The sequence below is a fragment of the Strix uralensis genome, chromosome 1 (genome assembly GCF_047716275.1).
Source record: "Strix uralensis isolate ZFMK-TIS-50842 chromosome 1, bStrUra1, whole genome shotgun sequence".
NCBI classification, from domain to species: domain Eukaryota; kingdom Metazoa; phylum Chordata; class Aves; order Strigiformes; family Strigidae; genus Strix; species Strix uralensis.
This window is the reverse complement of record NC_133972.1, coordinates 49,252,868-49,278,897: the sequence shown is the minus strand read 5'-3', so window position 1 is coordinate 49,278,897 and position 26,030 is coordinate 49,252,868. Positions and strand designations below refer to the sequence as shown.

Below are 26,030 nucleotides of genomic sequence, written 5' to 3'. Positions count from 1 at the left end.
ATAGGGGAAAGATGAGAAGTGTCAGGAGGAGTCTTCAATGCCTTGAATGCAAAGGTCCCCTGTCAAGAACAAGGGGGAAGTGACCATAGAAATGGTAGACAGTTTTCAGAAAGAGATTGAAGTTGTACAGAAATGCCAGGGATGGGAGGCAGTTGTTAGAATGGATGGAAAGACTGTTTCCCAGGCATATATGGATAGGGAATAGCATGGATAAAAGGGCACATTTTCACAAAATATTCACATGAGAATCGTGCAGACTGAAACGTTAACTTCATCATTAATCATCCTACAGCACTCATTTTTGTGCCCACATCATCACAACGGGCTTCTCAGAGAAGGGTTTTACAACAGTGACAGCACACGTCCTGACTGGGAAACAGTGAGGAGCTCAAAATTATCATGCTGCTCAGCAACACCCCCACAATTAGTGGGAACTGCATGCTGGTTTACTTTTCAATCACACTTTTCTCCACATCTTTATGCAACATATTATTTCCTTGTGTAGAGAGATACAGGATGTGGCAATACACTATATACTAAAGTACATTCTTGTAAACTATGCATTATTATAAAGATATCCATATACTGTTAGTGCTGGTTTGCCAATACCACACTGAGGGGAACTGCATGGGAACAGGTAACGTACCTTTTAATGGGCAAAATCCATATCGCTGGTCTGTGTCATAGTCTGCAGTGGTTGCACACCAGAGCCGGCCATCTGACCGGCCAGCGTCTGTGCACCCAGCATACCATTGCTTATTATACATGAAAGGAAATACACAGGGTGCCCCGAAAGCATTTCCTAGAAGTGTAAATGTCTCTGAGAAGACAAAATGACAAAGGTAGTATGGGAAATAATAAATGAATATAAACTGTGAAAAATAGGAAGCATATGCTAATGACTGAATTGAATCTCAAAGTGCTTCCCATGTAACCTTTCCCATAACCATAACAAAATTAATTTCAACACTTTTTCAGACTTAAGCTGCTGACATATGTTTTAGAGAAGTGCTATTGTGATGTAAAGTAATATTTCATAAATGAGATCTACAACTAGATTTTTGTTCAATATGCTTTTACAAACTTACTAAGGCTCCAGACCTCTGCTCTAAGATACTACTATTTTAAACAATGTTAAGATTTATATAAAATGTGCAAGAGGAGGAACTAATATTTAGAAGTCCTACTTCCCGGAAAAATAAACATCAGGTTAGACAATCCATCTCTGTTATTATTCCAGTAACCATTTAAGTATCTCACATACTGTGGAGCAGCTCCCACATGCAAGGCTCAGAGTTTAATACTTCAAACATCCTGTGAGATGATTTTCAGAACGTTCATTCTGAATGTGGGAAAGACATTCAGATCAATCAGACTTCAGTTAATCACAAAGGATAATTGCACTGGTAATTATAATTATTCCATAAACATCCTCATCTGCTGAGTTACAAAAGCCACATTTCGTCTGTCTACACTGGTACTTCCAGCCCTTTCTCAGCTCACCCATATTGTGCTTCTTTCTTGAAGATATAATTACATTTCCATGGTGCTCTATAAGAAGCTTATTAGTGTTTATGCTCTCTATTAACAAAGTAGTGACACACAATGGTGAGCAATAGTGACTTTAGAGAATACTTATATGTAGTATAAGAGTGAGTATGTATATATGTGTATACTAATATATAATATCTATTTAGAGAATATATAAAGAGTATATGTAATACTTATAATACTTGTGATACTAATATAATACTTATACTAAAAATATTGTGTATATAACACATAGTTTGACATAAGTATGACATTAAATTTAAGGCTAACTCCCTCAGTACACTGATTTTCTAAAACTCTGATGGTCACTGAAGGAATCAGAGTAGTCAGAGCCAAAGATCCAGAACACTCTAATACTCACAAAGAAATTAGTGCAAAGGACAAAAGAATCAATTTTCTGTACCTTCATACCCCCGGGAACATAAAACATCCATGGCCCCATAGATCTCCCACTTATTCTTTGCATTCAGCTCCTTCTTTAACAAAACATTATCATGTTCTTCATTGCCAGGACAGAAAAACAAATCTTCTCCTTGGATTGCAAGAAGGCTTTCATTTCTGCATTCCCACCACTGGAGCTCACTTGTTTGATTACATGGATACAGAGTGATCACAGCCTGATCCTCCTTCGATGACACCCCCAGGCATAGGTTCAGTCTCACACTCATAAGCTGATGATCAGTGATCCACCTGAATTTTTGTGATTCGTTGTCTTGATGGCAAGTTGCAGTTCTAACTGACTGCGTGATAGATGCCTGAAGACAGAGCTTGCGGTCTTTATTATACAGTAAAAATGTTTCAGTTTCTGTGAAACAAAACAATACATAGTAAATGGTTAATATAGAATATATGTATAGTGGATATGTGACATGATTCTGCTTCCCATTCACATGAACAAGGAGACATTGCATTCGTATTTGATAAAAACATGATGTATTTGAGCAGTCCAGTGCAAGATCAATTTTACTGATTAAAAAGCAATAAGGTAGACAATAAGATATGTATTTCATTGTTATATGTCAACATACTGTAGATTAGTGGCAGTCAGCAGCATCAGCACAGCTGAGTGCAGCTTGTTGGATTGATTTTCATCAGTCACATGAATTCCCTCAACTACACTGCTATTACCATTACCCTATTTCCACCTATCCTCACATGCATGGCCATGTAGACCTCTGACCTCTACAAACTTTCCTCACCCTGGCAGATCTTACAGGTCTCCTAGTGAGGTGACAGCCATCTTTGCTGAGCCATTTGTCTCCCCACTCTCAAATTCACATTTCCTTTCCTTTTCACTGAACACCTCTGGACCTCACAGGGGGTACTCTGGGCTCATTGACCTTGCTGACCCATAGACCTGCGGTATCTGCTATGAGCCATTGGAATGTAAAACTAGGAACAACATAGGGAAACCAATCACAGTCTGAGAAAGTAGCAAGGACTGGGTAGTAGTAGCATCTGATCACCACTTGGCAATGTGGAAAGGCTGATGGAAGTCAGAAGGTCCACCTGTACCGGAAATTGGGTCCCTAGCTCTCCAAGTAGTTTCTCTGATCATGTCTACAGTGTTGGCTCAAATATAAAGTAGAAGTAGCTGAGTTAATTTCAGTCCTACAGTGAGTTTATCAGTATCAGTAGTGAATCATGCCTATGAATTTGCTCTGCTGCTTTGTGGTGTACTTTGTGAACCACCTAGTTTTATTTCCCTCCAAAGCTTGTGGGATTCATAACCAGTTTTGGTTCCTCATACATCTATCTCTTGATCACTGGGTGTCATATTTAATTAAAATGTATTTAAAACCTGAAGAAATTTAATTTAAAAACCTGCAAAAAGTTGATATCTATTTAGTTGATAATATACAGTACACTAAAAATAATTATTCTGGTCTGCAGTGATACCATGGGCAATTAAAAAAACACCACGTGTTCCAAAGCAATCCATAACAATTTACAAAGCTAAAAAGATTTAACCTTAAACATTCAGGTTACCAGAAGCCATCTGTTTAACACCTACAATTGAAGCACAGCTAAAGGGATGGCAGTAATATTGTCACTGCAATTCTACAATAACTCTCCTAAATTTTATCCAACTTCATTTCACAAAAATTTTATTTCCTCCACTTTATCAATGCCAGTGAATTCAGTGAGTCTGTTCAAAACAGTGAATGAAAATAATCCTCTTTATAAGCACTAAGTCTCTCTAGAATGCACAGTCATCTGTGACCATCTTAATGTCCTACAAATAATTCCACATTTCACCACTCCCAGAATTTTTCCTGCCTGATTTTACTAACCATTATCTAGACACCAACAGCTCAAAATCAGAACACAGAAGTAAAGAATAAAAAAATAAAATTTGGGGAAAAAAAAAAGACACTTAAACATATCTCATTATTTTCTTAGGTCTGATCTTCTGGGGTTATTGAAATGATAGTGCCACTATCTATGAATGAAGTCATTAAGAATTCAGTTTTTGCTTCCTTCTCTATCCATTTCTTTTTTCTGTTGGATCCTGCCCTTGCCTTTTGCCCGTCATTAAGAGGCTCCCCATCTATATGTTCCAAACTAATAATGTACATATAGGCACAGAACCATGAATCACCCAGAAATGCCAAAGGATATGGAACCTCTTTCACAGACACCTTTACGGGAAGCAAGGGGGAGGCACTTACCCGCCAGCTGCAAAGCACTGTGAACAAGAGAAAGAACAAGCAAGCACCCAGAGAGCATAATTGTAGATGCTGTTTTCTTTTCTTCCGTTCACCAAAAGCTGGACGATGAGAGTTACCAGCAATAAAGTCCTGCTGAGGAGAGAACAGTGACCAGTCCTCTGCAGTTTCAAAGGCTGGATGGTTGGATAGAAATCTCAGAGTGATAAATAAGGAAATATTCTGTCACATGTCACATTTCAAAAAAACCAAGGCCACACAGCACAAATTTTGCCTTCGAAAAAGAATGACTTATCACTGAGGGGAAACTGTGTTGCCTTGAGAAAACAGGTGATACACAGATGGTTATATCTCAATACTTTCCTGCTATCTCTCCTGACAAGACATCTGGGGAGCTCATGGGATCAAATCAACAGTGAAATACCAAAGACAGAAATTCAGACTCAGCTTTTAAAACTTACACCTTAATTACACAGTGAAAAAATACCATCAGGAAAACATGTCAGTCTCATATTTTCATGTGTGAGATGAGACAGGATTGAATTTTAGAGGATTTAAGTGAAATTTACTCTGCAGGACATTATAAAAATTTCTTCCCTTCTAAATGAGATTGCCATTGTCCTACTGACCTTCATTTCTACATAAATGAAACTAGGAGACTAGCACCCATAGCTACCTGAAAAATAGCTCATTTTAAAAACAATCCATGTTTTTCTTGTGAAGTAGGTCAATCTTGTCAGACAGTCATACCAAGAGCCAGCCACAATTTCAGGATATATTATGTATCTCTTCTTACCCAGATCACAGAGCAAGCACTCAGGAGTTTGGTTTCCAAACATACAGGTGGAAATCTGAAAGAAACAACACTCCTATCTCAACTGCTATAGATTGTCCATACAGCTACATAAAGGTCTGACTTTATCACAGTAGATTTTTACCATGGAAATATTTTGTTTTGTTTAGAAAAACTGCTAAATAGAAAAAACAATCTGTGGTGTGAAAATATTATTTGAAATGTAGTAACATATTTGTTCGGTACCTGTAGCAAAGATGTGATAGAAGGGAAATTTGGCATCATCTCCTGTTTGTTGCCAAGATGATTACATTTTCTGAGTACAGAATTTGTTCCTACTTGGCTGCTCAGCAGAAAGACAATGCAAGAAAGAGAGTTAATTCCCTGAGAAAGTCTACAAGACTAAAATAAAAAGGAGAAATTGAATTGTGAAATAAATTACAAGGAAATGCTAGGTACAGATGTTAGGAAGTTACGGGTGAAGTTAACTGAAATTTCTTTTTCAGATGATGACGAAATATACTAGCAACAATGAGAAAGGCAACAGTTTTTTGTGGAAAAGGTATTTCTAGAACTTTTTTTATTTTTTGTTGAAAAAAACACATGTTTTAATTAGCTGCCAAAGATCTTGACTAGAAAGAGCAAAAATTTTATTTGGTCTGAACTGATTTGTCTCTGATGGAGCATTTCCTTAAAGCATATGGCCTATTTATATAAAAGATACATTGTCATTTATATTGTCAGGAGCTTTAACAACCTTGTTTTATTCTGGACCTTATACTGCATGAGGCCAAGAGGAATTCCACTTTCTTCTTGGTTGGACATTGTGCAATAACAAAGAAATTAAAACAGAATGTGCCTTTTTTGCACTCTCCTCTGTTCCTCAAGCCACACCAGAGCCAACTGCAGCCTGGCACTAAAACAAACATTAGTTTGTTAAGAAAAAACAAGCAAATGATAGGAATCCCTTTAGCCAGGTTACAGACCAGTTTTAGGGCTAAAAATCTGAAAAATTTGTACTTTGTTCTTGATACTCCAAACACACAATGTATGCTTGCACCTCTCCCCATATGACCAGTGCTGTGAATTACAGGGTGCTGTGCTGGTTCCTGGAAAGGAGTGGCTGCTCGAGGCTGTCAAAATCCCTGAGATCAGCATCTAAGAAAGAGCAAAGCCAGAAGAGCAAATCTCACTATGTCACCTGCACCTGACACCTCCTGATCACCCTGAGCCACCGGATGCATACCTCAGGGAGTGCTAGACTGAAGGTGACACTGCCTTCTTGTTCCTTTGCACTTCAGAAGCCTGGCAATATCAGGCACCTTCATCTCATCCCTGCTCATGGGCGTAGCACCAGCACAAGCTGCATCCAGCCACGAAGGGCAGGTTGGCCAGTCCTGTTCTGGAAGGTCAGAAGCTGGGCTAAAGGCAAAGTTGTACTCCCTGGCATTAATTTAGTCAATTCTCTGTTACTTCAAATTCAATTACTAGACCTACATCATAGACACTAATCTCCTAAAGAGATTACCTATAATGTAAAAGTTGACTTGCTAAGGATTCCCTAGAAATCCTATTGAATTCATTAAATTTATCACTCAAAGGTTAAAGGAAAAAGAGCGGCACACTATCAACAACACCCTATATACTTCAGCCTATCTCATGAATCTAAATGAATAACAGGTGGGAGGTAACATGCCTTTGTCACTTTGCAGGTGATAATTTGCCAATTACTGATGCCAGCTGTTAACAGACAACTGCAGTGAAATAAAAAGATCCACAAAGTTCTTTAGGATCCTTCAAGAGCAAAGATCCTTTAGGATTTGCTTTGCTGAAAGAGTAATCCCCACCAGAAGAAGTATCCCCATGCACTCAGCCGCAGTGGCTGAGAGTAACTGATGCACTCTTGCACTTACAGACCAGCCCCAGGCATTAGGGTTTGATTGCAAGAGGATTGCCCTTGTGGGTTATAACATTAACTGGTCTTGCTATGCCAAATTGAGTTGAATATTTTGATACAGAGTTGAGATGAGTCTGCTATTTTTCTGGTCAGATTCTAGCAAAGGGGATAGGTACTCTTTGCAAAGGCTGATGAAGGCATCAGTTTAAAGCTGCTCTGTTTATTAAAAGTTCAGATAATAAAATCCCCACAGGTCAAAATAAGAACTTAGGGAAACATACTCTAGAACTGAAAATACCATGGCTATTGCATTAATTTTCTTGACTTTTGTACATACCTAGTGAAAGCAACCACAAAGCATGGAGTAATTAAGCAGAAAGGCAAATTCATTATGAAAGGAAGAACAGAAAGATATCCCTGGGGAAAACCAAGTTTAAACATTGTCTGAGGAAGGATATTGTTTCTTTATTAATGTTTTCTAAAGAATGAGGATTTATATGCATTCCTTTTGAATAAATTGTATTACATAAATAAATAGTTACCAAAAAGTCTCAGAAGAGCACAATTAGGATGTCTTCACATCTTAAGTCCATAATGCAGTGCCAAAGACTACTTGTATGAGTACTCCTGTATTGGGCTTGCGTGGCAAGATTTTGGTAGCGGAGGGGCTGCAGGAGCGGCTTCTCTGAGAAGCTGCTAGAAGCTTCCCCTATGTCCAATGGAGCCAATGTCAGCTGGCTCCAAGATGGACCCAGTGCTGGTCAAGGTTGAGCCCGTCAGCAACGGTGGTAATACCTCTGCAATAACATATTTGAAGAGGGGGGAAAAATGCTGTAAAACAACAGCAGTGCAGAGAGGAGTGAGAATATGTGAGAGAAGCAACTCTGCAGACACCAAGGTCAGTGAAGAAGGAGGGGAAGGAGGTGCTGCAGGTGCTGGAGCAGAGATTCCCCTGCAGCCCATGGTGAAGACCATGGTGAGGCAGGCTGTGTCCTGCAGCCCATGGAGATTAATGGTGGAGCAGATCTCCACTTGCAGTCCATGGAGGACCCCACACCAGAGCATGGAGATGCCCAAAGGAGGCCGTGACCCCATGGGAAGCCTGCACTGGAGCAGGCTCTTGACAGGACCTGTGGACCCGTGAAGAGAGGAGCCCACGCTGGAACAAGTTTGCTGGCAGGACTTGTGGCCCTATGGAGGACCCACACTGGAGCAATCTGTTCCTGAAGGAAGCAGTCCCTTCCTCCATGGAAGGGATCCACTCTGGAGCAGTTCATGAAGAACTGCAGCCCATGGTGTTGGAAGTGTGGGAAAAGCAAAACAGCAAAAAATCTGTAAAACACACATTTCCTTGACACATGGTGCCCAGATCAAACACAGGATGGGATGGAGATCCAGTGATTTGTGTTTGCTGTGGCACCAAGGAGGAATGTGAAGCAAGGTGGAGGCTGTTCATTCTTTCACTTATCTCAAGGACAGATTTATCTCCTGCTCTTTCCCTTCTCTCAAGGACTGTTTTGCAGTAGTCTGCTGACCTTGTCTCTCATCCTCCCTCTTTTCCCACAAAAAACAGCGCACCCCTCGCACCAAGGAATGTACTGTGTCGTTACTCAAGAGATAATGGCTTGACTACAGTCCCACCCACTCACACATACATACTTAGATAAATACTACCCTGAGTTTGTATCTAACTTGGAGGGACAATAATCCGACACCAAATTGGAGGGACAGATCAACGGTTTTGTGCTTCTCGCCACCCACCCCCCCCCCGCCCCCCCCAGAAGGGACCTCTTTTGGTAAGATTTGAGCCCTCGGCTATACTGAATGATTACCCAGGAATTAAGTGTGTGTGATTGCAATCGGGGTTTTTTTGTGTGTAGTGCTATGTAGCCAACCTGCAGTTTGTGCATTTATCATAGGCAATCTTAAAGAATCTGTAAATGTTGCATAAGAATAAACTGTACTATTCGTGAACCTGACCGCTTCTCTTGAATGCAACCGAACCTACAGCATACGGGCTGCTTGTGCATCTGGTGTCAGGCCTATAGTTATGGCCCTAACTGGCATTCCTATCAAGAGATAAGTCCAGCCGCCCCTAGTCCCTCTAATCTCTGAGGACCAGCTAGAATGCAAGGGGATTCATCTCTTACCAAATTAATTCATCACCTTAAATGCAACACATGGGAAGGACTCATCTTGGAGAAGTTCATAGAGGATTGTGTCCCATGGGAGGGACCCCACGCTGGAGAAGGGGAAGAGTGTGAAGAGTCCTCCCCTGAGGAGGAAGGAGCAGTAGAGACAATGTGTGACAAACTGACCGCAACTCCCATCACCTGACCCTCTGTGATGTTCGGAGGGAGGAGGTAGAGAAAATTGTGAGCAAAGTTGAGCCCAGAAAGAAGGGAGGGGTTGGGGGAAGGTGTTTTAAGACTTAGGGGTTTTATTTCTCATTAGCCTACTCTGATTTGATTGGTAGTAAATTAAATAAGTTTCCCCAAGTTGAGTCTGTTTTGCCCATGATGGTAACTGCCAAGTGATCTCCCTTTCCTTATCTAGACCCACAAGCTTTTCATTATATTTTCTCTCCCCTGTCCAGCTGAGGAGGAGGAGCAATAGAGCAGCTTTGGTGGGCACCTAGCATCCAGACAGGGTCAACCCTTCACAACTACACAGACAACAGACTTTTTAAAAACACATTTAGTAACAAACACATGTAAAATTAAACTTTAAATGAAAAAACGTCTCCCTAATATGGAATTATGAAATTATTTAGCCAGGGAATGCATGAAAAGACTGCACTTTATTTTTATCCAGATTACGAAGCATTAAATTAACTAAACTAAAATATTAAAATGTCAGCAATTTTGGAGAGGTTATGAAAAGCCAATTGTCATATTGTCATAATACTGGCTCGCACTTTCTACAAAAAATATGAATATTTGTGATGGGATGAATAATTTATTAGTCCATATGATCTAGCTTATATCATGCTAGCAGCAATACAATGCAATTAGTAATAAAAAATGGTGATATTGTTTTTACATCCAGAATTTATTATGTTTTAAGAAAAAGTCATGACTATAAAAATACTAGAACAAAAACGGAAAAAAATACAAAGAAAGTATAGCTCATTGAAGTGCTGGGATAACATAAAGAAGACAGAAATACATCAAGTTTCTGTTATTTTACTCTTCACATAATAACTTTGCAGTAGAATGGTCAGCAGTGTTAACTACATTGAGAAAATACAGAAAATAGAGCAAGGAAGGGATGCATAATGAAATTAAATCAGCTTTGTCTTATGTGCTTATATTCAGACTGAAGGACTGAAAAATTTCATGTAGCAATGTCAAATCCTTAATGGTAATCTCCTAGAAATTATGCAAGGTGCATAATGTCTTAGAATATTGGAGAAGAGAGTTACACAAATTTAAATCAAATTTAAGAATAAATTTAGTTTGGTTTAAGAGGGGAGAACTGTGGATCACATAATTCAATAAAAAGATCATGAGAAATAGCATTGAATTTTGACTGATATGAAGAGAAGTTCCTTTAATACCTACTTTGCTAATGGTCTTATTTTTTAGCAGTTACAAGAATGCTATTATACATTGTATGCTTGCACAGCAAGAACAAGCTGTAAATGTAACACTATTGCTCAGCTCAAGAAAGCATTACACTAAAGCAAGAATCCTGACAATCTTCTTATCTTTCATCTAAATTAGACTTGGCAGGTATAATTAACAAATATCAGTGATCTCATCTTGAGTAGGAGTGGAGAAAATGTTTCAGACCAAAAAATTCTCTTTATCTGATAGGACCATCTAATTTGTATATTCCATTTTGAACTCTGTAAGGTGATATACCCCAAAACATACTTTGAGTAATATATTCTGTTGACTGAGATGTACATTTACACACTTGACACAAGAAGCCACTGGATCATTATCAGACCCTCACTTCTTGAAGAGTTCAGCATCAGGCCAGCCTCATTTCATAAACAATTTGTAGGGACAGATGAGGCTAAAGCATCTTTAAGCCTTGCCTAAACATACTCCAAATTAACACCTCAATTCATTACATTGCCACTTTATTATTCCATCCATAAAATCATATGTGGTCTTCTGGTTCCTCTCTTATTTCTGCTATTCAAACTAAAAAGACTCTTTACTATCTGTGCCTTTTAGGAATTTGTTTTCTTTTTGTAACAAAAAAACCTTTCAGTAGAGGGAGAAGACTTTAGATGAAGAAGAATTCCATGACCTCTGAGAGGATGCTGGAAGAACTTAGTCCACAGGAGGGAAGACTGGAGCAGGACATGATAACAGTCTGCAAAGATGTAAAATGTTGCTGCATGAAGGAAGGTCATAAATTATCCTACATATCTACTCAGCAAAGGACAAGAAATACAGGAAAAGGAACAATGGAATCAGTTTAGCAAGGGAGAATTAAGTACCATGAAAAAAACTTCTTAATAGTATAATTAAGTACTTGGGCAGATTATTTAGTGAGAGACTTTTAAAAAACAAAATAGGATAGTAGTTGTCAGAAATCAACCAGAGCCAATTGTCTGCTTTACCAAGTAGTCTTCAGGGGTGTCCAGTTTACCTTTCCATCTCTAGAAATTAATAAATATCTTCCAGGTTTCTGTTCAATATTCACATATGCTCATAAAAAGAAATATAATTGTGACATCGATTTGCAATCTTAAACTGATGTAACCCTTAACTTCCATGTTAATGAAGTTCAATACAAGCAAGTCTTGGTCAGTTGTGGGACACTGGGGAAGAACATGGCAACGGATGAGTGACTGCCACTAAGAAGTTGTCACAGGAGGCCCATCCACTTCTAGAGCTGCCAATCAGAGAGGGACCTGGGGGTGTTGATTGACAGCCAGCTGAACATGAGCCAGCAGTGTGCCCAGGTGGCCAAGAAGGCCACCAAGAAGGCCAGTGGCATCCTGGCCTGTATCAGAAACAGCATGTCCAGCAGGGACAGGGAAGTGATCTTACCCCTGTACTCGGCACTGGTGAGGCCGCACCTCGATTACTGTGTTCAGTTTTGGGCCCCTCACTACAAAAAGGACATTGAATTACTCGAGCGTGTCCAGAGAAGGGCAACGAAGCTGGTGAAGGGTCTGGAGCACATGTCGTACGAGGAACGGCTGAGGGAACTGGGGTTGTTTAGTCTGGAGAAGAGAAGGCTGAGGGGAGAACTCTTTGCCCTCTACAACTACCTGAAAGGAGGTTGCAGAGAGCTGGGGATGAGCCTCTTTAATCAAGTAATGAGTGATAAGACAAGAGGTAATGGCCTCAAGTTGCACCAGGGAAGGTTTAGACTGGATATGAGGAAGTATTTCTTTACAGAACGGGTTGTTAGGCGTTGGAATGGGCTGCCCAGGGAGGTGGTGGATTCCCCATCCCTGGAGGTGTTTAAGAGTAGGGTCGACATGGCGCTGAGGGATATGGTGTAGTTGGAAACTGCCAATGCTAGGTTAAAGGTTGGACTAGATGATCCTCAAGGTCCTTTCCAGCCTAGATGATTCTGTGATTCTGTGATGGCCTCTCAGCTGTTTTACCAGCTCCCCATGAGACACTAAGGCTGCTCTAGTTTAGGTGGGGGAAAAAGGGGTCTGTAGTTCCTCAGCCAATCATGTAACCAAAAGAACACAGGCTCAATGTAAAAAGCAAGCAAATTTGGTGAAAAATAAAACTCAATCACCCTTTGCAATATGAGCAAGACAAAAGTGAAGGGTGAAGGAGAGGAGATTTCAAGCTGAGCTTCACCAACAGCCTGAGTCAGTTCCCCCAGGGTCTGCGATGGCCTCTCTGTCCTTTGCCCAGCTGGGCAGGGCCACCCTTGCCCTGGAGCTGGTGCTGCATCTGCCTGCTTCTATACAGAGCTGTTTCAGCACACTAAGACAGCAGAGATGTAGTCCTTTTTTCCTTAATGTGTTGAAGCAGCTCATAACAAGGCCAAACTAGACCCAGAGTGGGTGGGAGGTGGGGGGAGGGCTGAAAAGCTCTGGTGTGAAGAGCAAATCTCTAGGTCCATCATGCAACATCAGCCTTGAACTCTTAAGGCATGGTAAGACCTAACCAAGCTTCCCTTGGAGAGAAGCAGTAGCTGACTGCTTGAAAATTTATTTTCCACAATAAGAGAATGGGGTGTTAAAATGGGAATAGCATGCTAAAATGAGAGAGTAAACTGCAGAGCCAAAGTCATTGCCATCCTGATAGACATATGAGTGTGCAGCAGGAGTTCAGGAGGCCTCAGTCCTTGTGTTCAGTGACAGGGCCACAGGTGCCACATTCAAGGGGAGGAAGGCCCCCATATGGAGACTGCACCCAAGGGTACATGTCACAGCTGCAGATGGTGCCTAGCCCTGCCTGATGACCCAAGAACATTTGAACTTCAATATTTTGGGCTGAGGTACAGCAGACCAATGTATGTTCCATCACTGCTGATTTCAAGATACACTCATCAACCTTTTGTACTACCCTTTAACTGCTTCTCATTAACTGAGCCTCAGTAAACATTGGAAATAATCAACATACATCTTTGGACTATTGTTTAAATAATGGATTGTGTAAGAAAAAAATAACTAGTCCAGCCGTACTTCCTGGATAACAGTATATAGTTATAAAAATAACTGAAAAAATGTCTGTTCTTTGTATTATCTCTATGATAGTCATTGTTTTCTTCCTTTGCTTTATTACTGTTTCCTTCCTTATAAAACAAACATATACCACTTTCCAGAAAGAAACACTTCAAAATATTTTCAATGAGCTAAGACTTCAAGGAGAATGTGGACAATGCCCTTAGTCATATGGTTTAGTGTTAAGCAGTCCTGGGAGGAGCAGGGAGTTGGATTTAATGATCCTTATGGGTCCATTCCAACTCGAATTTCCATGATTCTATGATATTTTTTGATTCTATGATAATTTTCTACACCTTTTTAATTCCTTTGTTTATGTTAATTTCCTACCATATCTAAATGCATCATTTGACTTGAATATTTAAGAGAAGCATATTGAAGCAGAAAGTTTGGCAGAAAAGGTATTTAAGACTGTTTTCTTCCCCCACTACCTGTGGATTGGTGAGGTCCAGACATCATTTTAAATATGGGTAACAAGGGTGTGTGAAAAATATTACCTCTGAAAAATGTCCTAATGCCAGCTCCCCAACACTGATTCGTGGCCTGACCTACCCGTAAGTCTCTGTGGGGGTTGGAGGTATGTAGTAACTAAAGCTTCTTTACATAAACTGGCAAGGAACACACTGTAATTCTTCCCCTCCTCACACACCTTCCAACTAGAATTGTATCAAACCTATTTTCTGAAAGAGAAAGGAAATTTCTTTATTAACAGCGCAGAAGGAGATAGAGGGAGCAGACATTCACATGGACTGTTACCAAAGGATTATCTTAACTACAAAACTATGAAAAGATCTGTAGAGCTCGGTTTCTTTTTTTCTGTGAAGTTACACACAGTAGTTCAAATAAGGAGTGAAAGGAGCTCTGTGAACAGCTCTAAGGGCTAGCTTTAATCTGAAATAGTTTCCAGATTTCTTTGTTATGAAGGGCATCTAAATTTACCACAGCTCTTCCAGGCGTAGTCTGAGCATCGTAATATCACTGTAATTCAATTTGTTCTTCTTTTCTTTCATTTTGGGGTTTGAATTTATAACTCTATGGGAACAGAAAGTGGTTTGCCTAAGGCTCAGTCATCAGTTCAGTTTACCTGCTTCTCAGGACTGCCTAATCCTGAAGCTATCACTTACTTAGCCTGAACATGCCCTGGGCACACTACTCTGGTCACACCATTTGTGCAGAATTGCCAGTTTTGGAAAGAAAGGCACCTATCCTTTTCCTAAAGTAATCCATATTTAGGCAGTCATCTGAGCTCCACTAATGAGCTCGAAAAGAGCTACAAGGGTGATGATCATGGTTGGCATTTATAGTTCAGATCCAATTTGCAGGACAAGGTTTTTTTGTCTATTTTGTGCTGACAATGCAAACCACACATGCCGCAGGGAGTTGAGGCCAGGGCTCCAGGACTGCTTCAGCCCAGCCACCAGCCGTGGGCATGCAGTTAGACTGGTCTCCCTCTTGCTTCTTCTCTGTCTGACTCACCATGGACACAAAAAGAGGGTTGGAGAGTGTCCTCACTTAAGGTAAGCCAGGCCCCACATTTAGGGAACTTTGAAGGGTTTAGATTCAACCCCTTTTACCCACTGCTGGTATTCCACAAACACCTTGTCTATTACAAGCAAGACAGTCAATAATCTGCAGACACTGTTAGCACCATGTAACCATCTTTAAAAAGACTTCAGGAGACCAGAGCACAAAGTCCTGAAGGCATCTAGTGCTTCTTGTTGAGTCCTGCCTTCTCAGGGAAGAGGTAAACACTCAGCATAAATGTACCAAGCTGTTTTCTGGGGATATATATCCCAAACAAAATGTAGAGAGAGGGAGAAGCATCCAATACACTAATTAGCTCTCTGCTAAAAAGAAATCTGAGAAAAAGTGAGAAAATTGAGAAAAAAGTGTTCAACCTGGGTGTTTCAGACAGGAAGAGTGTGTCATTAGCCTGGGGAAATATCTAATGCAGAAAAAAATTAACAGATGCTCCTTTGCATTATTAACCAAAACCTAACAATTTCTTCACTAAAGCATAGACAAAGAAAGAGGAAACTTAGGAACTTGCAAAGCCAGTTCTTGCCATTCGTATCTCTGCAACTAATGAATGTTAAGAGGATGGAAGAGGAAGTGAAAAATAATTAAGAATGTATCAACAAGCTATATATAGAAACATCCATTTGACAGACAACTGTAAAATGAGCTGGTCATCTCCAGTCAGATTTCCATAGACAAAACCAGAATCTCTATAGTGAGCAAGAAAATCTTTCACTGCCCAAACCTGCCCTGATTTTCAACATACCCAGACACAGAAAAAGTTAAAGGTTAGTGTTACTGTTTCTAGCTCTGCCCTTGTGCAACCTATCAGGCCCTCCTCCTCTCCAGTTGAACCATACATCCACTGATTTTCACATCTGCACAAAATGATGGTGAAGTCTAACTGACATCTAGAAAAATGTTTTCAGCTCCTCAGATACAAGACCTTGTGTCGTGACACGCAGCATTAAAAACCGCTAGGATTATCTGAACTACCTCTAGAAAGCTGGTAAACATTGGTCAAAACAGCCAGTTCCCAACTAAAGGACTATCCAAGGCCACATTCTCTGCACCCAAGGTCACGCTTTTTTCAGGTAACTCTTATCTCTAAACATTCATCCAAGTAGGCACATCATCCATCAAAGTACACTTTTGTGGATGCTGTTCGTATCTGTGCATGTACAGAGTGCTCTTAACTTTGCTGAATTTCCATATTTATGAAGCCAATGTGAATTTAAAATGAGTTTGGGCTTCTGCCCACATTTATAGTAATGTCGTTCTTTTTCTTGGTAGCATCACAGCCTATCAAACTTAAGTCTGTTCTGCAAAGCTTCAGTGCAGAATACATTTTCCTTGTTATTTCACGTGAGGCACTGTCACTGCATTCATGAGCTTAATTCTTCATACCAAAACATATGCGTGCACTGTTTAAAGTACGCTCTTCATTTCAGTAACATTTTGTCAGATGCTTCATTAGGAGGCAGGTAAACAATGGAAGAAGAGCAAATATTTGCAAGGTTATTTCCTATACCATGAACATCGACTAGTTCTGCACAAGTTCTGCCCAACTTTGCATAAAACAACAGTATGGATTAAAGATCAAAACCAAATGTGATCTTTGGGCTGCAGGACAACCCCGTACATTATTTTAATCTATTTTAATCTATTTTATATATAGGTTTTTATAAAAGAAGATCACTTTTATTAGATCACTTAGAGGCTGGCTGGAGTACTGAGAGAGAGTTAAAATTCTCAGTAAACACTGGTCAAAGCCAGACAGGGTTTGAGCATATCAGAAAACAACAAACAGTATGAGAAAAAAGCAGAACCAAGGCATTATAAGCCAGGCAGATTACCTTGAATTCCTGGAAACATAGTAGATAAAATGGTACTATTTGTTAATCATGAGAGGATAACTAGATAGTCAATCCCTAAGGAAAGAGAGTAATTAACGGTTTATGTTGAACTGGAAGGTGTACTGACAAGGGTTTTATGGAAAGATTTGTGCTATACTCTATGTTAACAGTTCAGATAATGGCAAAAGGTGTACTTAATAAATTATTAAAACTTGGCAAATGAACTTAAATTAAACAGTGCTCAGGAAGAGGCATTATTACAATGTTGTCTATTCTGTAAATGGATGTAGGTATGTGTCCTTCACCCATGCCAGTGAGCACTCCCCCAAAGGTATTTCTAGGTCCAGTTTGACACATCCAATGTTCGAGGGACCATGCCCATGAAGCAGCTCAAACACAGCCACCAACAACCTGTTCTGGAACAACAAAGAGCTTATCACTAGCATAGACATGGACTGCTCTAGCCCAGCTGTCCTGAGGATCTGGAGACATTGCAAAGCACACCAATGTTATTAATATAGAAGCTTCGAGCACATTGCCTAGGAAAAGACTGAGATTATCATCACTGTTGGAAACTTTCTAAGAGGTTGTATCTGTCAGCAGCTGCTTAGTTTTAGCTGACACTGCCATTGGGCAGGACCTTTTCAGTTCCCTGTTTCTATTATGCATATGACAAAAGGTTCCTATGCAAGGGGTATATAAAATTCTAAGATCTTTAACCTTTAAATTGTCATGCCTTCTCTGGTTTACTTTGGCATTAGAAGAAACTCACTCCATTCACACTTTTCTTTAAGTGGCATCCAGAACAAAAGAGTATATGTTTATTCAAGCGTGATTGAAATCCCTCCTAAATTCAAAATTAGATATTCTTGGAGCTAAAAATCTGAAGCGACACATTGTTTCACAATACAGTTAGCGTGATATGGAAGTGAAACATCCCAGTATGAGAACACAATGTGTCTGTGTACTGAAGCTTTATATACTGATTGTTTTTATAACACTGAAATAAAATGCAATTCTATCAGCTAAGAACTTGACATTTCCAGCATCACAGCAGATTTGAAGAGATTTTATATGTTAGGAATTATAATTGTTATTTTTACAATTACCTTGCTGAACTTCACATTTTGAGTATCTCTTAGTGATACTGCTCCTCTGTGAGGACTAGAATGGCTGGATAACTGCTTCACCTCATGTACAGCAACACCACCTAATTTTCCTCACATACCAGGTGAAGCATCTCTGTGCTTTCCTCTCCTCTGTTGCCTCTGTCTCTCCACACAGACAGGAATGATGTGAAGGAAGAGACTGGATCCACATGTGCTTCTCCATGGCAATTTGCTTTTGCAGACACCAGCAACTAATGGGCACTCACTGAGGATCCCTGCACACCAGTCTCATCATTAGGAGATTGAGGAAAATGGAATTGACAAGAAATGTGCAGGGGTTAAGATACTAACAAATAACGGAGAGCTGAGAGATAGATAACAGTCTTGGGTAGGAATGTGATACTGGGAGACAGAAGGTAAGTGACCACAGGATGACAAACAACATGTACCCACAGTCACCCAGAAATATGAAGAGGAGGAAAACATTTCTTTCAACTCCTGCCTCCTTACTTTCTTTTCTCAATTGATTTGATTTCTCAAGTTGATTCTTTGGTTTGTTTGGTTTTGAGGGTTTTTTTCATGCTGACAGTATAATTAATTTCCTGAGGACGTGGGAGCCCATTTGCTTGGAGTCTCAAGTCTGGTCTGGACACTGATTTAGAATACCAGCTGCAACTTTTACAACCTACTGGAAAAACTCATCTGATTGACCATAGGGATTGAGTATATGGGAGCATTAACCCATCTTTCCAAGTGGGTTAATGTAGTAATCACGGCCACAGGAAGAGATCCAAGGTGAGTGTCTGATACAGTACATTGTCCAAAGAAAGTGCTGGTGAACTATAATGAGTAAAGATACATGTATTTTGAAATGTATATTATTTTATAAGCAGGCCTCTCAGTTGCTAAATAAAAAATGCTTGTATTAAACCATTGGTATAAACTACAGATTTGACTACAGTGACCAAAAAGGTAACCCTGTATTTGTGGTACCCTGTTGATGAACCCTGCACTCACCCATGCCCTGGACTGTTTGGCTGCAGTGCCTGGCACAGCTTCACTGCCAAGCTGCTCTGAGCAAAATGTCACGCAGCAGATTGGGGAATCAAGGCTTGCACATCTGCAGTCTTGAGAAGGACTCCACTCAGTGGTAAATAAAAGATGCTGCAGCTCTTAAGGGTGGTAGCACATCAGGAAAGCCGCTTGTCATCCACATGCCAGAGTTAGTGATCGGAGCTGGTCTGGCATCACCTTACTCCCCTCTGTAAGCCAAAGGCTCGTGCCCAGGCTGATCTGCTTTAAACAGTGAGAAAGGTGCCAGAGAGCCATGCGAGCCATGTCTCACACCTGCTCTGTGTCTGAAGGGGCTGTGAATGTCTGTGCCTGTTCTCTTCGTCTGACTCAGAGATACAGAAAAGTCACTCACTCATTAATCAAGAGCAGACCATGACTTAAATGGGCAGACAGCTTGCTTTCCCTGAAACAGTAAAAATCATAAGAATATTTTAAAGCATGGGGTTAAGGAATTACTTTCTTTCACTACTATGTCTGGCTCTTTTCAACAATCACAAGACTTTTCCTAAAGCATTACCAGTGGTACAAGATCTTTAGCTCCTGTTATCTCAGGCAAATTCACAAAATAGGCTGGCTCTCCTAGATATGATTCCAGATTTCTGTCAGTCTTCATCAGTAACTGTATTTATTACTCACACTGGCATGATTGTGGCTGTTACATTTCAGGTATTTTTACATATAAAAATGTATGAGGACTATTTTCATCAATACTTAGAAGAGGTCCAGTCCTGTACTTTTTGGACATGTATATGATGAAGCTCAAACACTGGGGCACAGAGGGACAGCAGGAAACATCCATAAACTGAAATGTAGAATGAACATCATAAAGAATATACAGTAACTAACCGGCTTGAGACGTGAAATGCAAAATCGAAGATTCTTATGCAAGGAAAGCCTGACCAGAGAAAGTTTCCTTTAATGAAAGCAGTAGTAAAGGATAATACACACACAGAGCTACCACTGTTCCTCATGGAAAGGTGTGAATCAACATTTTTGTTCTCTGAACTAAACCAGAGTAGTCTACCATTGGGCTACTTAGAAAAAGGCTAAGTACATTTTTCTTCAAAGATGCTTTCTTTTAGAAGTCATCAGTTGAAAAACCACAAGTCAAGCTCTGTTGACATGAGAACAGGAATGAAGCAGCATTATAGAATGTCTTTAACTTTGAGGAAAAAAAAAATATGTCTCTTCAAGGTCACCAGATCTCTGCCCTCTGATGTACAGTACCCTAGAAATTTTGACACTCTTTAAGTTATGCTACACTGCCCTAAACTGTTCACTCTGTGGGGCATTTAATAGGATTAATTTGTCAGAAAAGAATTTAAAGTTTTCAAATGGTAAGAAAAACACAATGAAGAGGACTGCTGTCAGAAACTGTCTTGATACATGTGAAGTATCAGAACATCCAAAGGAATTCAACAGGAAAAAAAAATAAGTAAGCATGCTGAAGAAATACTAAATACTCTTTCCAAGAAGCGTTGCAATACTCTATTTTTTCTCTTCTGGTTTTCTGGGGCTTATTTATATAAGAAAATTTTGTAACAGTATACACTGAGTGTATTAGCTAGTCTATTGATAAGTCTCCATGTGGATTTTTTTTCTTATTCTATGCAAATCAGAGTAAATCACCCCACATTTATTGCACATTAAAATTTGTCTATAGTTGAGGACTTACTGTGGAGTTGCTAGAGTACTGTAAAATTCATACCCAAGGTTAATTGCATGTTAATTTCTATATAAAGATGAATGCAAAACCACTTCTGGCTCAGGAAATCCCTGAGCTGCAAATGTTGAGGGCAAGAGAGGCAAATAAGGAGCTACAACTTGATGTTTGCCAACTCTTGTGCTCTTCATTAAACACCTGCTTTTGGACACCATCAGGGACAGGATGCTAGGCTAAACAAACCTTTGATATGACCCAGTAGAGCTGTTCTTAAATTGTGATAAAAGCCAGATTTACTGGCTTAATTCATGCAGACAACCCTGTCAATTCTGTTGTGTGGGCCTGATAGGGTTCTACAGGGATCCATGTTGCCACAGCTGAAGAAAACATCTCACAGAAGATGGGTCATATACACACTTTCAATCAGACCTTTCTGCTGTTCTTTGTCACTTCAGGACACTCTACAGATGCCAGTCTATAGATCGTTTCAAGCAGACTTGGATAAAGTCTAGAAATCTTTGCAGAATAATGGAATTTTTCTGAGTGTGCTTATAAAAATAATGGGTAGAACTGCTGCGTTTTGATAATAAATAGGACTCTATACTTGAGTTTCAACTGTATAAAAATACACTGCATTAAAACTAATTTCAGTATATATTGTTTTCTAAACAACAGTTATCCCCCAGCTTCTCCAGTTACTGACTTAATATGGGCTTTAGACGATATTGGCAGGTACCAAGAAATACTTAGAAACAGTATTCGGGAAGGACTTAGAAATATGAAATTTCTGGTCAAAACTGACCACTTCCCTTTGCTTTGGGCATTGTAATTAGCCCCTGAGGTAAACTTTAAGGATTTTGATTAGCCAAAACCACCTCATCAGCCAAGCTAAGCTCACAAACCCAAGGCAGAAGCCATCATCCTCAAAGGGCAGAGCACAAGACAACTTGTTTCTGGGACCTGCCATTCCCAACAATGTCTTGAACAGCCAGGAATACATTATCATCCCTTCTCTAACATTATTTGCGGTAGGCTATTGACCTCTCTCCCAGGCAGCTGCTTTGCTGTCCTCTCTACCCCAGTAGGAGCTCCTCTGGCCCAGGTCTTGTGCTACCTATCAAATGCCTACTGAGAAAGAGGACCAAAGAGCCTCCGTGGTTTTCTTGGATCCAAGAGCCTATTTTTGTGGTCATCTACAGCTAGGAGGGGGAGTCTATCCCTTTGTCTTTTCTAATTTAGCATGGCACAGGGGGTTAATACAAAGGCATGATGGCTGCGACTGAGTAGTCCTGGAACATGTCTCCTTGCTTGCTTTGTTACAGTCCCTGCCACGGCTCTATGCAAGGTTGTCATGAGTGACATTGGTCCACTTCTGGACAAGGATGAGGACAGCAGAGAAGATAAACCACAGTTCTTGAACTGGTAGGACCTGATTAGACACCGCAAAAATGTCATTGATGGAGGGTTCTTGTGACATGTCTGCTTTGATCTCATTTTAGTGGAAAGCTTAAGCCTGATGTGAGTGCTAGCACTGCCCATACGGCCACTAGTCATGCAGCAGGAGAGTGGAGGTGCTTCCTACAATGTTGGCCATGCCTCTTCCCTGCCTCTGCTACATTTTCTGCATTCTTTACCTTTTTCCAATAACCCAGGCTCATCAAAAGTGCATAATCCTGTATACCATCCTAAATGCATAATCCTGCATACCACTACTGACACAGAATTATAGAATAGTTTACACTGAAAGAGAACTCTGGATGTCATTTGGTGGAACCCCTTGCTTAAAGAAGGGCCTCAGAGCTATATACTGTTTCAAAAGTTGCTCAGGACCTTTTCCAGCCGAGTTTTGAGTATTTCCACAACAAAGAATGACATTTCTATAGAAAAATTTATCTATGTTGACGCTCTAAGTATGAGAACAGGCAGAAACTGTTTACAAAATTCATTCTGAATGACATTTTAATTGTTTGAGCTATCAAACACCATATGAATAATTGAGCAAAAAAACACCTTATGAATATTTGGAGTGAGTTATGATAAAATATTAAGCTTCTGGAACTGAAATGATTCTAGTATTCAGTGCAATTTCAGTCAAACTATGGAACTGCACAAGAAGCAATGGAAAACATTAAAGGAAGACAGTTCATAGAATGTGCTTGTCTCTTGTGATTCTGTTACTGAATGCAAATAGCTTTCATGTAAAATTTAAGTATTTCCTTCCTTTTTATCTTATTTCTAGCTTCCTCATTTATTTAAAAATCCCTTCCCTATTTTATGTCACTATGCTAAGTTTTTATATCATTAAATTTCACATCTTCAGTAAACTAATTATATTGTAGCCAGTTTTTAGTGGCATAATCAATTCCCTTTCATTTTTAATCCAACTAAGAATGAACAGTTTCACTGTTATGTGCACTAAATGTAGCTGTTTTGAGAAATAATCAGTCAAGAACTGAAATGGTCTCTTCTTTCCCTAACATTTTTTATCTTTGTAATGCGTGGAGATTGCACATGTCTACTTTTCCATTTCCTGTTAAAAATTTGTTGTAAACAGATTTAACTCTGAATGTATCTTAAATGTTGTTTGTTTTTAAATGCATTATTAAGTCAGAATACACAAAAAACTGTGCCTTTAACAGAAGCTTGCTTTCAGATAGCAGCTTAACAACCATCACCATCCTGTGTGGCAGCTCTGAAATTAGAATTACTATCACCAGGAGAAAAGGCTTCTCTTACCACTGCCCAGTAATAAAAACCAATTTTCTTGCAACTTGGGGTTCAGGAGAAATCTTTGGGTGGATGGGAGATGTGTAATCAAGCCTCATTACTATTCCACCTGCCCCTTGACAGCTGATTCATCCCCCTCACTCCCCCCACTGATCACAAGCTTCATACACCCAATATACCTTTTCTTCTCTCTGTTTTTCTTCCTTCCCACCACCCCCACACCCTCCCTGAGAGTAGACCCCAAGCTAGCCAGACCCAGCAGGTGAAATTATTGGTACCTTTTCTTCAAACTGAACATGTCCCAGGACACCAGAGGGGGTTTTGTTCTCCAACAGATTGTTTAAAAACAAATGTCTCCATTTCCCACAGTATCTTACCAGAGAAAGTTGTTGCCTGTAAGCTTTCTCTCGGTGGCTTCTTGGGTTGCAAAACAGCCCATACAGTTCCTCTGTAGCTCTCTAGGAGAAACTTCTTCCTCTCCATCATCCCAGAAGCTTCCCCACAAGTCCACTTTCTGTTCCTCTTAGGAAAACCTTGGTTTCCTTCCTGTCTTCTGCACTCCAGCACGATGCTCCAAAGCATTCCTCCCCACCCACCCACCCCCGCAACCCGCCCCACCATGCAAACTCACCAATCTCAAAGAAGAAACCATCTTCTTGTCTTTCTAGATGGCTCCGTCCTGTGAAAGACATGAGGGCAAGGTGGAGAGGCAGCCTGCCTTCTTCCCTCATCCCCAGCTGCAGCCTTTCCAAAGAGCACAGAGTACCCAGGCAAATAAGAACAAACATACAAATATCTTACACCCTTCACCGCCTCACTGTGCATGCATATGCCCTCTTCCCTGTCTGAACGGTGCAGCTGGGCTCCTGGGCAACAGTTCACATCAGCTGTCTTTTTCTCTTGGCTCTCTCCTATGCAAAGCACACTCACCCCCCATTGCTTCCTCATAACCAGGAGTCCTATCTTCCTGAAGGAATCAACCTTCCCTTGAAACCTCTGCACTTCTCCTAGCAGTATCTGCATTTCTGAGACTTCTGCTTTTCAGAGCCATTGCTGACCAGCCCAGACTTGCCTGGCTCTCCCAGGAATGGTCAGCACTTCTGGCCTAATTCAAACTCCTTCATTTCTACTTTGGCCTTTCCCTTCAATCTCCTTTTGTTTGGACACCTCACACTGTAAATTTGTACCATCCTCTTACCAGCCTCAGTCTATGTTTCTCACTGCACAAGCCCCTGTTACTCCCATTACTGAATATTATTTCCTCTAATATTCAGAACCTCTGTCCCATCATTAGCCTCTTCTGGTGGACCACAGAAAAACTGCAACTCCTACATGTATATTCCTAACTATTGACTGTAAAGGAGAATTATGTCAACTAGTTCTAAATGTAGGTGAGATGAATTTCATCTAGCTGTCTAGATCAAGAGTCTGGAAAAAAGGCAGTATAATGATTGTACTGTGTGCATCCTCCTGAAATTAGACCAAATATTTCCTCAGAGGAACCAGAACCACTAACCAGATCCTTAAAAAACTTTAGATATCATTGTTTAATAGATAGTGAATTAAAAGGTGTGCCCTGCAGAATGTAATAGAAGGGAGAAAGCTGGATATGTCAGCTAAGGACACAGCTGAGAAGAGACAAAATGAACACTAACTGTTCCTGTGTCCGGATATGGTGACATCAGGACAACTTTTTGCTTATGGAGCAGTTCAAACCTTTCCTATTGACCCCGGAAAATCTGACTCTTGCCCACTGGAATCTGGCCTGAATGCACTAGTTCATTTCACAACTATCTACCTATTCTGTTTGCATTTATAGAACTTTCTAATATTTTGTTCCAAATTACTTTTCACTTTCTTTTTCAGTCTCCAAATTTCAGAAGTGTAAATGACAAAATTAAACACTTCCAGCTCATAAACTTCTTCCTAGATTCCTAATTTAGCCAAGGAACTACAGCTAATATTTTCTTTTTTGTTCCAAGTTACTGGTACTGATATTAGCAAATAGTTTCTCTGTAAATTGGTATTCTTTTGGAGGCGGAGGATGTTTGATTCTTCTTTGTACATCTGTCTGCCAATGGCTGTGTCACCGTCTGACATTACAGAAAGTTATAATGGTGAATTCTTCCACAGCTTTTCTTTCCCTAAAGGCAGTTACTACTTCTTACATTATAAGTTCAAGCTGAGAATCAATTACTTTTTCAGCCATGTTATAGTTTAGGGTTATAATGAAATTTGTGAGAAAAACCAGGACATTCTCTCTAAAATACTGCCTTAATGTAGAGAAAGAAAGGGCAAGCAATTGAGAAAGTAGGTGTACACATCTTGTCTATGTTGAGATGCATTTTATAAATGCTATTATGTTGCATGTAAGCCCAAATGCAGAATCTATGTAGGAGTTGGACAAATTGACAAATTGTGGTCCCCCTGTTTACAGCAGCTTAACCTTGAAGGTTTCTAAACCCAGTAAAAATCTTGCTTTTGGCACATTCATGCCCCCATATCTGTTTCTAGG

The 26,030-nt window shown here is 40.1% G+C and overlaps 1 protein-coding gene across 1 annotated transcript in view; it reads right to left on the bottom strand.

Annotated features, from left to right (window-relative positions):
* The window catches only part of LOC141942386 (macrophage mannose receptor 1-like), a 34,488-nt gene extending 30,191 nt beyond the window's left edge, over positions 1 to 4,297 (bottom strand). The window contains exons 1-3 of the mRNA XM_074865474.1: positions 4,224 to 4,297; positions 1,955 to 2,356; positions 647 to 820 (exon numbers count right to left, since the gene is read on the bottom strand). Of these exons, the coding sequence (XP_074721575.1) occupies positions 647 to 820; positions 1,955 to 2,356; positions 4,224 to 4,281 (634 nt within the window). The 5' untranslated portion in view covers positions 4,282 to 4,297. The remainder of the gene's footprint in view (positions 1 to 646; positions 821 to 1,954; positions 2,357 to 4,223) is intronic.
* Positions 4,298 to 26,030: the final 21,733 nt, after the last annotated feature.